Raw genomic sequence first — 13040 nt, 5'->3', positions numbered from 1 at the left:
GCCCCGCCTTATCTCAGCTCACTGGGCACCATAGCAGCACCCACCTGTAGCACCCGCTCTAACAGGTATATCACACTGGTCACCCCCAAAGCCAATTCTTCCTTTGGCCGCCTTCCCTTCCAGTTCTCTGCTGCCAATGACTGGAATGAACTGCAAAAATCACTGAAGCTAGAGACTCATATCTCCCTTACTAGCTTTAAGCACCAGCTGTCAGAGCAGCTCACAGATCACTGCACCTGTATATAACCCATCTGTAAATAGCCCATCCAACTACCTCATCCCCGTACTGTATTTATTTATCTTTCTCCTTTGCACCCCAGTATCTCTACTTGCACATTCATCTTCTCCACATCTACCATTCCAGTGTTTATTTGCTATATTGTAATTACTTCGCCACCATGGCCTTTGTATTGCCTTACCTCCCTTATCCTACCTCATTTGCACATACTGTATATAGACTTTTTCTACTGTATTATTGACTGTATGTTTGTTTATTCCATGTGTAACTCTGTGTTGTTGTATGTGTCTAACTGCTTTGCTTTATCTTGGCCAGGTCGCAAATGAGAACTTGCTCTCAACTAGCCTACCTGGTTAAATAAAGGTGAAATAAAAATAAAATCTAGGTTTTTAGCTGTAGACTTTCTATCACTGTGATGAAAAACAATGCACAATACAGTAATTGAGTACATTGAGACATCAAGTGGTTTGTGATGATGTGGCTCAATTGGTAGATCATGAGGGTGTAGGTTTGATTCCCACGAGGGACCAGTATGAAAATGTATGCACTCACTACTGTAAGTTGCTCTGTATAAGAGGGTCTACTAAAATGGAAAAGGAATGAATAGACCATATCAGAATTCATATAGAAATAAGTTGTATTTCAAGAAACTGGAAAACAATCGCAGCACCCCCACCCCCAAACTACTTCTCATGTCAATTAGTCAGTTTCTAACACTGCTGTCCCAAAATCTAATTACACCAAATTACCCAAATATAGTGCACAGTAATACTGAATGTGTGTAAACTATGGATGATCAAATCCATATGGTTTTGTACACTTTGGATGGGAATTAATGGATTTTGTAACTCTATAGGGAGCCATTTCGAACTTCAAACATGGTTTTATCCTGCACAGACTGGTTGTGACTTGGAACTTGATTGAGGAAACCCAGTTTGGAATGACAGGTCGATGGGATCTCCCCGAGGTCGACATCCATTTAAACTGCAACTACATCACCACTAACCCCAATTGTTAAAGGTTGGGATTGGGTGAAAGAGAAAGCTGATCACGGAGCAGCACTTAGGGGAAAACAATTCAGAGTTCCTCTCGTCTTGAGGATGAAGCTGTGCATATCCACTCCATTACTAAGACTGTAATTGGGCCAGCCCCTCAGCACATGGATCGATAGTGACGAAAGCACAGTCTGTTTATGGGAGTCAATCACAGGTGACTGGTTGCTCCTTAATTGGGAAGGACGGGCTCATAGTAATGGCTGGAACGGAATAAATGGAATGGTATCAAACATCAAACACATCTCTTCCACTCCATTCCAGCCATTCTTATGAGCCATCCTGCTCCCCTCAACAGCCTCCTGTGGAGTCAATGGAGTGTAAAATCAGAGCTTTAGTGTCCAGGATGTAACGTATCCTTCACCAGACATTGATATGTTGTTTTTTCTGAGACTTGCATTGTCACCGGGAGGTGTCCAATGGAGGGGGGTGGGTGTGGGGAGGTCTGAAATAAGAACTGGGTGAAATAATTTAATTGTGTTCAAAACAATGGGTTGTGGTTCACATAATGTACTGCACCGAGCAGATAGTTTACATTATCCACTTTGTTAGGGCAGCACCTATCAGCCCGTCAGGCCGTTCCTCTCCCTTGTTCTGACCTCTGATGCTACCTGCTATTCCATCAGTATTTAATTCACAGTCAAGACATTGCTCATGCCACTGCTTTAGGCTGGAGATTTAACCTGCCGGGGTCATTCTCCACTTTCACCTTTTCTCCTCAAGCAGATCACTAAATATTTATACTCTCCTCCATGTTGGGTAAGTAATATCTGTGCTGACCATGAAAAGGATATTGGCTGTATTAGATTAATGCAACATTTCAGTGCCGGTCTATCACATTTCCCACATTGTATTTTTAGATCCAGAGCAGTTGCTTTCTGTATTACAAAGAAGGGAGACAAAAGATTAAGCTGTTTTGAGAGCAATATGCTGCAATATCACGATCAAGGTCAATTAAATCACAGAAACATTGGGCATAGTATATATATGTTTCCTTTTGGACAGTTCACTTGATTAGCCCAGACAAAAGAATGGGACTAATACATAGCTATTGAGAACAATACACCTTGTCAGGCTGACACTACATATTCAACAACTATGGGCTAAAGTACATCTCATTCACTTCCATCTGGGAACCAAAACTCCATATCGTAGTCAGTCGTTTCGCATCACTGGTTTGACCTTTTCGTGTGTCTACCACTGGTCAGCTGCTGACATTCAGACATGATTGGCATGCAAGAACCGTTATAAGCTACCAATGATAGTTTCCAGCCCTCTGGAGTTAGAAGTGAAACATATTTTAATAACGCTGACTATATTCTAATGGGGTATCGGGTAATTGAGCTTTATCTGCTTCAATAGCGAACATGCCAAGCACACAGGCCAAACGTCTCAATGCCAGAGCAATATTGTCAACCCATAACCTTGCTAATACCCATTGGCAACATGACAGGATGATGATGGTTGTGTCTAAAAAAATCTCTCAATTTTTAACAAAAGCCCAACCACTAGCTTGGGAGAGGAAAATAGTTATCTAAATAAAGGCCATTGCATAATGTTTTTATGATGACACCCCACCAAGCCAAAGCCTATGGAAGCCCCATCTGCATTCTAATGTCCAAGACAGCGGAACAAAGCCTGCTACGCTAACCAACTGAACCTTGAAGGGATGACTCGTCATAAATCTTTGACCTTTTCACAGCCTTCAGAGTAGGCTAGATCTTAGCCTGAGTCAAACCTAAGCTTAAATAATATTGAGAACAAGGACTATGGAAAAATAAAAACAATCCCATTTTCAAATAGCGGAAACAGAATCCTCACCTTGAAGAGCCGCAGGATGTTGGCCACCATGATGGACACCGAGCTAGCCGCTGCCCCTATGACCCCCACCACCTTATCCGGCTTGGCAAAGATGGGTGCGTCCCCGTTGGCGCAGCGCACGTCCGAGCCATCCCTCTCGATGAGTGCCTGGACGAAGGTCAGTGACTGCTCCAGGGCATAGGTGTCTCTGGAACACGTGTCCAGGATGCGCGCCCCCAGGGTCACGTTTGGTAGCAGCTCTGGGTCCTTGTTGATCAGGTCAATGGCAAACAGCATGGCCTCCAGCCTATGAATGCCCTTCTCCTTCTTCAGCTCCCCGCAGGGGACTCCTCTCTCGCCACGGGAGTGCACAGGGAATAGGCCACCTAGCATGATGTCACCGTCCAGCCGGATAGAGTGGGCATACTCCTGCAGAGGCAGCTGCGGGTCCGAGACCTTCTGAGTGGCAGACACCAACAGCCAGTAGCATTTGGTAGTCAGTAGGAAGAGGAAGCAGTAATGGGAAAGGGAGGGGTGTTTGGACTCCCTGGCCATGGTGGTAGCAGTGCGGGTGAGTGGGATAGTGGGTCAGGGGAGGGATGGTGTAGCACTGGAAGATCGGCGCAGCAGGCAGCTGGTGGGTGGTGGTGGGTGCACAGGGTGGGGCGTAACATGGGTGCCCCTCTCTAAATCAGGGTAGGGTTAGGGATGATTACCTCTTGGTTTCAAAGAGCTGCTGATGCATGTTCCTGGCATCACTGGGAAGGGGGTGTAGTTTGAGTGATATAAGGGAGCTGGAGAGAAGAGAGGCTGAGTTTCTCACACTGGCTGGACAGTGGTGATCTCTCTCTGCAATCCTTGGCATCACATGCTCAAAAGACCCTGTTTGTGAAGTGAGACAAAGGGAAATACAATTAATCTGTTACACAATGTAGGGTTGAGCTCTATTAGACACAGACACGTAAGTCATTAAACATATACAGAGAGGTCCGGAATTACTGGATCCCTTGATAAAGAAGACTGTATGAAATAAATGTAAATGTATGCAAAAAAATGCAACAATTGTATTATCTTATACTAATACAATTGCCCAGAGAAAGATTTTTCAATACTCCAGCACCCTCCCCTTGCAAGATTTCGCCACTGAGCCTCTTTCTAAAATGTTTTATGAGATTGGAGAACACATTGGGAGGGATCTTAGACCATTCCTCCATACAAAATATTTCTCGATCCTTGATATCCTTAAACTGAGTTTATGGACTGCACTCTATTTCAAACCACATGTTTTTAAATAAGGTTCCAGTCCGGAGACTGAGATGGCCACTGCAAAATGTTGATTTTTCTTTGAGGATTTAAACGTGTGCTTGGGGATATTATCTTGCTTGAAGATCCACTTGCAGCTAAGACTCCTGGCAGAGGCAACCAGGTTTTTGGCTAGAATATTCTGGAACTCTGTAAAGTTCATGATGCCATTGACCTTAACAAGGGCCCCAGGACCAGTGGAAGAAAAATACCCCATAATATCAAAGATCTACAACCATATTTTACAGTATTGTTTAGGTATTTTCTGCATGAGCATTGTTCTTTCTAAGACCAAACCCACCATTGGTGTACGTGGCCAAAAACTCTATTTTCATGTCATATGACCATAACACCGGTTCCAATCCAAGTGCCAATGCCGTTTAGCAAACTCCAGGCGGTGCTATGGTCAGATGACATGAAAATAGAGCTCTTTGGCCACGCACACCAATGGTGGTTTACTTGTTAAACAAAATGTCTATCTCTGAGCAATTGTATTAGTATAAAATAATTGTAATAATTGGAGCATAGCTCAGAATTTGTACTATTTATTTTATAGTGTTTTTTTGCTCATCTGTATCAAGGGATCCAATAATTTCGGACCCCACTCTATAAGAAAGGCATACGACCACACACAAAGTCACATATGCTGTTTCTCCTCGCTCTTTCTCAAATACATACACTATATATACACAAAAGTATGTGGACACCCCTTCAAATTAGTGGATTTGGCTATTTCGGCCACACCTATTGCTGACAGGTCTATAAAATTGAGCACACAGCCATGCAATCTCCATAGGAAAAGATTGGCAGTAGAATGGTCTTACTGAAGAGCTCAGTGACGTTCCCAACAAGTCCGTTCGTCAAATTTCTGCTCTGCTAGAGCTGCCCCGGTCAACTGTAAGTACTGTTATTGTGAAGTGGAAAAGTCTAGGAGCAATAACAGCCCAACCACGAAGTGGTAGGCCACATAAGCTCACAGAGCGGGACTGCTGAGTGCTGAAGCATGTAGCGGGTAAAAATCGTCTGCCCTCAGTTGCAACACTCACTACAGAGTTCCAAACTGTATCTGGAAGCAATGTCAGCACAATAACTGTTTTCAGCTTCATGAAATGAGTTCCCATGGCCGAGCAGCCGCACACAAGCCTAAGATCACCATGTGCAATGCCAAGTGTCGGCGGGAGTGGTGTAAAGCAGTGGAAATGCGTTCTCTGAAGTGATGAATCACACTTCACCATCTGGCATTCCGACGGACAAATCTGGGTTTGGTGGATCCTAGGAGAACGCTACCTGCCCCAATGCATAGCACCAACTGTAAAGTTTGGTGGAGAAGGAATAATGGTCTGGGGCTGTTTTTCATGGTTTGGGCTAGGCCCCTTAGTTCCAGTAAAGGGAAATCTTAACGCTACAACATTCAATGACATTCTAAATAATTATGTGCTTCCAACTTAATGGGAACAGTTTGGGGAAGGCCCTTTCCTGTTTCAGCATGACAATGCCCCCGTGCACAAAGCGAGGACCATACAGAAATGGTTTGTCGAGATCAGTGTAGAATAACTTGACTGGCCTGCACAGACCCTGACCTCAACCCCATCTAACACCTTTGGGAAGAATTGTAACGCCGACTGCGATCCAGGCCTAATCGCCCAACATCAGTGCCCGACCACACTATTGCTCGTGGCTGAATGGAAGCAAGTTCCCGCAGCAATGTTCCAAAATCTAGTGGAACACCTTCCCAGAAGAGTGGAGGCTGTTATAGCAGCAAAGGAGGGACCAACTCCATATTAATGCCCATGATTTTGGAATGAGATGTTAGACGAGCAGGTGTCCACAAACTTTTGGTCATGTGGTGTATGCGCACACGACACACTAAAGGCATCAAATTCAAATCTGGACGTCGAAGTCAGTTCTAATGCTTTTTTCATTCTTACCCTCTAATCAGGGACTGTTTTAAACCTGGGACACCGAGTGGATACAATTAATTATTAGGTAGAATAGAAAACCAGCAGTATGCCAGACCTCCAGGGAAGGATTTTAATACCTCTGCACGTAAGCATGCACCCATGCACAGGCACACACGCACAGGCACACACACAGGGGCAGACACAACAAACATCCACATAACACAGCAAGGAATCTCCCCTTGAAAACTGTGAACTCTTCAAACATACGCACATCTGCAAAAACTCTGTCTACAAAGCTGAGACTGTGCTTGATAAAAACATCAAAGAATTGTATTATCATGTAGTAAGCTGTTGCATTTGCAATGACTCTTATCCTTACCCTGATGTCAATTTAAATTGCTGTGACGTTTTTTTACACAATCCATAGATATACAGGACGCTACATAAGAATCGACACAGCAACATACCCTACAGCCTTACAGATATAATGGTCGCACACTAGCATCGATTACAATGATAGAAACAGTGTGTGTGTGTGTGTGCGCACGCTGGCTGCTAGCCTGTAAGATGAAAACATGCCCGTCCTTTCTTCCGGAACAGAGAGGTTGGCTTACTGTCTTTTCTTTCATTGTTGCCTACATAAAAACTCATTATCCACACTTATTTACGACTCAGAATACTTTTTGGTACAAATGACAATTCTCTTTAGAGTGCCCCTCCTGATTACAGAATCATAAAAATGTTGCGCCTGATCAATCGAGGCTCCATGTGCACATTACACTTGTGTGACATAGCTGTCGGAAACCTCCGGCCCTTACTCTGATCGTTCTTACCTTTTAACCAGATACTGTTAGCTACCTGGGAAAACAGTGTGTGCCCTCTCCAGCCAGTCACTCTCATCCCAAAGAGTAACATGGCAGTGAGTGAAAAATGTGCAAGATGTGTATTGTGCACTCCTACATTGGTCTAAATACTTTGTACCAAATGTACAAAATACCAAACAATAATGTTTGTTACAGTTACAAAACAATTGATCTACACCTCTTTAAAAGAACCCATCACTGCACAAATGAAGCATGCCGATAACAACCATATGTAGCATAGCATGAGTAGGCCTAAGAATGCATGCACCTGTGCTGCACGTTCCCTTCTGTGGTGAACGGCGCAAAATTATTAACCACCTCCTAAACTCCTGATGTGCATGCAACATTTCCAACATAAACGGTTGAGTTGTTCTAGCCTCACAAAAGGTATTGTTCTATGCTAGTAGCCGACTAATTTATGATGGATATTCTGACTGAGTATTGAGAAAATGTGATACATTTCTTGACCTAGAACTTTTGAATATAATGGAAAAGTAGATTTTCGCCTAAATAATACCCAAAAGTAAAAAAATCATGAGCAACAATAACTAGTAATGCTGCATAGTTCTACTGTAAAAAAAAAAGTTAGATAAATTGCTGACATGTACTCAATTTTGAGGACACGAGCTCAAGTACATAGTACAAATATTATTAAAATATTACATATGATTGTTTTCCTATTCAACAAAAGTAGGGTAAATGACAAATGCTTTCTGGGGTAAAGGACAAATGCTTTCTAAATATAGTAACAATCAAATTATAAACAACTTACTATAATATTTCACCTTTATTATAACTGTAAAATATGATCATATTTAGTGACAGTACAAATTTGACCCCATTTCATATAACTGATGACAGAGCATTTTCTGCCAAGCCTCCTCTGAGTGACACAAAGAGAACACTTGGATGTCCGCAGACTCATTACAAGTTCAGCTTTACACATAGTGATTTTGTCCCTGTTTGACCGAGAGGCAGTGGTCATGTTTCAATGCTACAAAAAAATGTTTAAATCATGTTGAGAGCTTAAAATCTGGCTGAAAATATCACAACTGGTGGATTGGTTAGACTGTCCCCTTTAATGTGCTATCTCCAAGGCTGGGCTCCGTCCTTCAGAGGGAGATTAAATCTATTCTTTGTCTGGAAAGGGAGTGACGTGTCACATTTTCTGGCCTATGCAAATGTGGGGGGAAAACCCTTCAAGTCAGCTCCACTGACAGAGTGGTAGCAGAAAGCAGACAGATGGGGCTTGCTGGCACTATAAGGCACTGCAATGTTTACAGAGCGCTTTGTACACAAAAAGGTCAGTCGGAACCGGTCCAGAACCACTCAAAGTCCTAAATAGGGGACTTAACATCTAAGAGGTTGGCACGGCAGGCTATATACCAGTGGTACTCATTGCTCGGCCAGCGGGACGCATTTGTGGCTCACAGTGATTGTCTTTTTTCCATTCATAATACATAACAATGATACAATTTCAATTCAATGTGTTTAATGCAGGCCTGAATCACTTCATTTAATGTCTCTATTGTTCCCTGGACGGCAGATAGATGGCAGTATAGCGTTGCTGTTGAACAGAAACGCCGAAATAGAACGCAACTGCTCAGCTACAGCGACCAATACATATTAGTTTGCTACTAGCTAATTTTGCAGTCTGGTAGACATGGATCGATTTATTGTAAAAAAGAAATATAAATCTACTGACAATGAAAATGAGGGGGAAGAGCTGGAAAACAACTTGACAGCTATGAACGAACAACCACCGGAGAACCAGGAAAATCAGGAAGATGGCGGCTGGGAAATGCAGCTAGCTAACGTAGCTCCGGTGGTTAAGAGAAGGATACGTTCGATTCAAGGAGAGCACAGAAAGTTCCAAGAGAAATGTACAGACAAGTAATTTTTAGAATGCATAATGGGACTAGTTCACTTTGTCTTATTTGCCAGAAGATAGTCAATTGTTTTAAACAAGTAAATTTAGAGCAACGTTTCCAGTCACACCATGCCCACTTTGACAAAACATATCCAACTCAAAGGGCAGCTCAAAGGACAACAACAAATGATGGACAGATCTAACACTGTTGCAGAGAAAATGACAGAAGCAACCTATAAGATTGCTTGGATACTCGCAAGAAACAAGAAGGCCTTCACAGACGCGGAGATTGTCAAATAATGTTTTTTGGCCTCAGCGGAAATATTGTATACTGATTTCACAAACAAATAAACTATTTTAAAGCAAATGAATTAAAGGACTACAACTCTCAGACTCGACCATAACAAGACGCATAGAAGACATCGGCGAGGACATCGCTAAGCAACTGATTACTGACATATTGTGGCGCCGTGTTTTAGTATTGCGCTTGACGAAAGCACTGATGTAAGTGACATTGCCCAATTATGTGTTCCCTCAAAACGAGTCGTTCAGAGAGGAAATGTTATGTTTACTACCCCTTCAGGAACAAACACGAGGAGAGGATATTCTGAAAGCCCTTGTTACATTTTTTGCTGATAATAATATTGACTGGTCAAATCTGGCATCTGTGTGCACTGACGGCGCCAGAAACATGCGAGGGAAGGAGAGGGGACTCAATAATGAACAGTGTGAAACAAAAACGAGAAACAGACATACCAATGCACACCTGGTGCTATATACCAACAGGCTTATTTGTAGACTACCGTAATGGCATGCAGCATCAACTCATAACCCAGCGAGTCCATAACGTTTTCTTCAACCCAACAATTGGGACCCACTCATCAACTACAATATCTAAGCGCAGAGCATATACACTGCTCAAAAAAATAAAGGGAACACTTAAACAACACAATGTAACTCCAAGTCAATCACACAACTGTGAAATCAAACTGTCCACTTAGGAAGCAACACTGATTGACAATAAATTTCACATGCTGTTGTGCAAATGGAATAGACAAAAGGTGGAAATTATAGGCAATTAGCAAGACACCCCCCCAAAAAGGAGTTGATTCTGCAGGTTGGTGACCACAGGACCACTTTCAGTTCCTATGCTTCCTGGCTGATGTTTTGGTCACTTTTGAATGCTGGCGGTGCTCTCACTCTTAGTGGTAGCATGAGACGGAGTCTACAACCCACACAAGTGGCTCAGGTAGTGAGTTCATCCAGGATGGCCACTCAATGCGAGCTGTGGCAAAAAGGTTTGCTGTGTCTGTCAGCGTAGTGTCCAGAGCATGGAGGCGCTACCAGGAGAACAGGCCAGTACATCAGGAACGTGGAGAGGCCTAGAGGGCAACAACCAGCAGCAGGACCGCTACCTCCGCCTTTGTGCAAGAAGGTGCACTGCCAGAGTCCTGCAAAATGACCTCCAGCAGGCCACAAAGTGCATTGTGTCAGCATATGGTCTCACAAGGGTCTGAGGATCTCATCTCGGTACCTAATGGCAGTCAGGCTACCTCTGGCGAGCACATGGAGGCTGTGCGCCCCACAAAGAAATGCCACCCCCACACATGACTGACCCACCGCCAAACCGGTCATGCTGGAGGATGTTGCAGGCAGCAGAACGTTCTCCACGGCGTCTCCAGACTCGTCACATCTGTCACATGTGCTCATGTGATCAGTGTGAACCTGCTTTCATTTGTGAAGAGCAAGGGCGCCAGGCGAATTTTGCCAATATTGGTGTTCTCTGGCAAATGCCAAACGTCCTGCACGGTGCTGGGCTGTAAGCACAACCCCACCTGTGGACGTCGGGCCCTCATACCACCCTCATGGAGTCTGTTTCTGACCGTTTGAGCAACACATGCACATTTGGCCTGCTGGAGGTCATTTGCAGACTCTGGCAGTGCACCTTCTTGCCACAAGGCGGAGGTCGGTCCTGCTGCCGGTTGTTGCCTCCTACGGCCTCCTCCACGTCTCCTGATGTACTGGCCTGTCTCTGGTAGCGCCTCCATGCTCTGGACACTCACGCTGACAGACACAGCAAACCTTTTTGCCACAGCTCGCATTGATGTGCCATCCTGGATGAACTGCACTACCTGAGCCACTTGTGTGGGTTGTAGACTCCGTCTCATGCTAACACTAGAGTGAGAGCACCGCCAGCATTCAAAAGTGGCCAAAACATCAGCCAGGAGCATAGGAACTGAGAATTGTCTGTGGTCACCACCTGCAGAATCACTCCTTTTTTGGGGGTGTCTTGCTAATTGCCTATAATTTCCACCTTTTGTCTATTCCATTTGCACAACAGCATGTGAAATTTATTGTCAATCAGTGTTGCTTCCTAAGTGGACAGTTTGATTTCAYAGAAGTGTGATTGACTTGGAGTTACATTGTGTTGTTTAAGTGTTCCCTTTATTTTTTTGAGCAGTGTATTATCTTTAAATGACTACACACATAAAGCAACAACTTTGCAACAGCCAGTCAAAATGTTAAAAGGCTTTGACTTGAAGATTTGACCCACAGGTGATGATTAAGCAGACTCCTCCCACTTTGATTCAACACACTGGTTGAATCAACAGCAACATTTTGTCTCAGCCTCATTGCAAAAGGTGTAGAATAGCATGAGATTAGCTATAAAAGTCTAATTCTTCTATTTTCCCCATGGAATTGTTTTTAGAATTGTAGGAAGTTATTTGAGTCATTGCTCAGACCTTGTGGGCTGTGAAACTGCAGTGCCCCTGCTCATTCACCCATCACTGAAAAAAAGCTATATCAATCAAATGTAGACATAATAGTTTTTGCACTTAATAGGCCTAAAGTTTCCTAAATTAATGGATTTGATAAAGTTATCAAAATCAATTAATTTTTATCGTTCAAGACTTGATTAATCCCCCCTATTTTCAAAATAAAACAAATATACACTTGTGATGAAGGTGCAATATGATCAATGAGCATGATGATTGAAAGGCGAGAATGTCACTCTGGGATTGTTTTATCAGATAGTATATTCAGTGGTTTGCATTTTACATTTCTTAAGTTTTACTCTCTCCCTTTCGATCGATTTGGACTCTGTTGATGACAGAAATGCGCTGGAAACATGCATAACGACACAAAATTAACATGCATATTTTTGTATCAGTGTTTCCTTTAATGGGGCCACTTTTTTGAGTATCTACCAGAAAGACATATCACAAGCATACCCTGTGTTAACTGGTCAAAATGTGACTTTGGGTGAATGACTGGAAGCGTGAGTGTGTCGAAAACTGATATTCTCAATTTCAAGTCTGTAGGCTATCGCTGAAGTAAAAGATAAAAACAAAAAATCGAAACACACTAAATAAAGAACATGATTCATATCGCAGAATAAATAGTTATTAGAAATTTAACAATTAAGTAGGACTTACCTGCGGGTTACTGAGATCAGGTCCTTCGCGCTCTCACTGCCAAACCAATGCGGCGCAAGCTTGTGCTCATAGTGTTGGAAGAACACCACAGGAAGCGCGAGCGCGTTTCTTGTCTCGTGGAATCACCCATTACTCCCACACAACGGTTATTGGTTTTCTAACTGTGTGCTAGCTAATGCTTCTCTGATGTTTGTTAGTTGTTGCTGTACATACTGAGCAGTTTATTTCAATTGACTGTTTCAAATCACCATAACCCATGTTCACACATGAAAACGTGTGCAGGGACTATTTAGGACGAATTCATATAATTCATGCTCAGAGTGTTTGTCTAGTCCAAAAGTGCATGGTGGCATGTTCCTTCCCTCAAGACATGCATAGCCAGGCTGGTCTCATACACTATACGTAACATAGTCAACATAAATAGGTAAATAGTATTATGATGTTATGTTTGGTTACATAAGACAGATGGTTACTTAAGGAAAAAATGAAAGTGGGATGGTTGGTTGGGTTGGCGTACAACAAAGTCTAGCAACCCAGAAGATGAGAGTTTGAATCTCATCATGGACAACTTTAGCTT

General features: G+C 43.1%; 1 protein-coding gene across 1 annotated transcript in view; it reads right to left on the bottom strand.

Annotated features, from left to right (window-relative positions):
* Nucleotides 1-12643, bottom strand: part of LOC111962168 (metabotropic glutamate receptor 8-like) — a 246947-nt gene extending 234304 nt beyond the window's left edge. The window contains exons 1-2 of the mRNA XM_023985041.2: nucleotides 12464-12643; nucleotides 3112-3972 (exon numbers count right to left, since the gene is read on the bottom strand). Of these exons, the coding sequence (XP_023840809.2) occupies nucleotides 3112-3645 (534 nt within the window). The 5' untranslated portion in view covers nucleotides 3646-3972; nucleotides 12464-12643. The remainder of the gene's footprint in view (nucleotides 1-3111; nucleotides 3973-12463) is intronic.
* Nucleotides 12644-13040: the final 397 nt, after the last annotated feature.

Source organism: Salvelinus sp. IW2-2015, linkage group LG4q.1:29, assembly GCF_002910315.2.
Source record: "Salvelinus sp. IW2-2015 linkage group LG4q.1:29, ASM291031v2, whole genome shotgun sequence".
Taxonomy (NCBI): domain Eukaryota; kingdom Metazoa; phylum Chordata; class Actinopteri; order Salmoniformes; family Salmonidae; genus Salvelinus; species Salvelinus sp. IW2-2015.
Note: the sequence above shows the minus strand (reverse complement) of the source record. Positions and strands in the feature narration are given on the sequence as shown.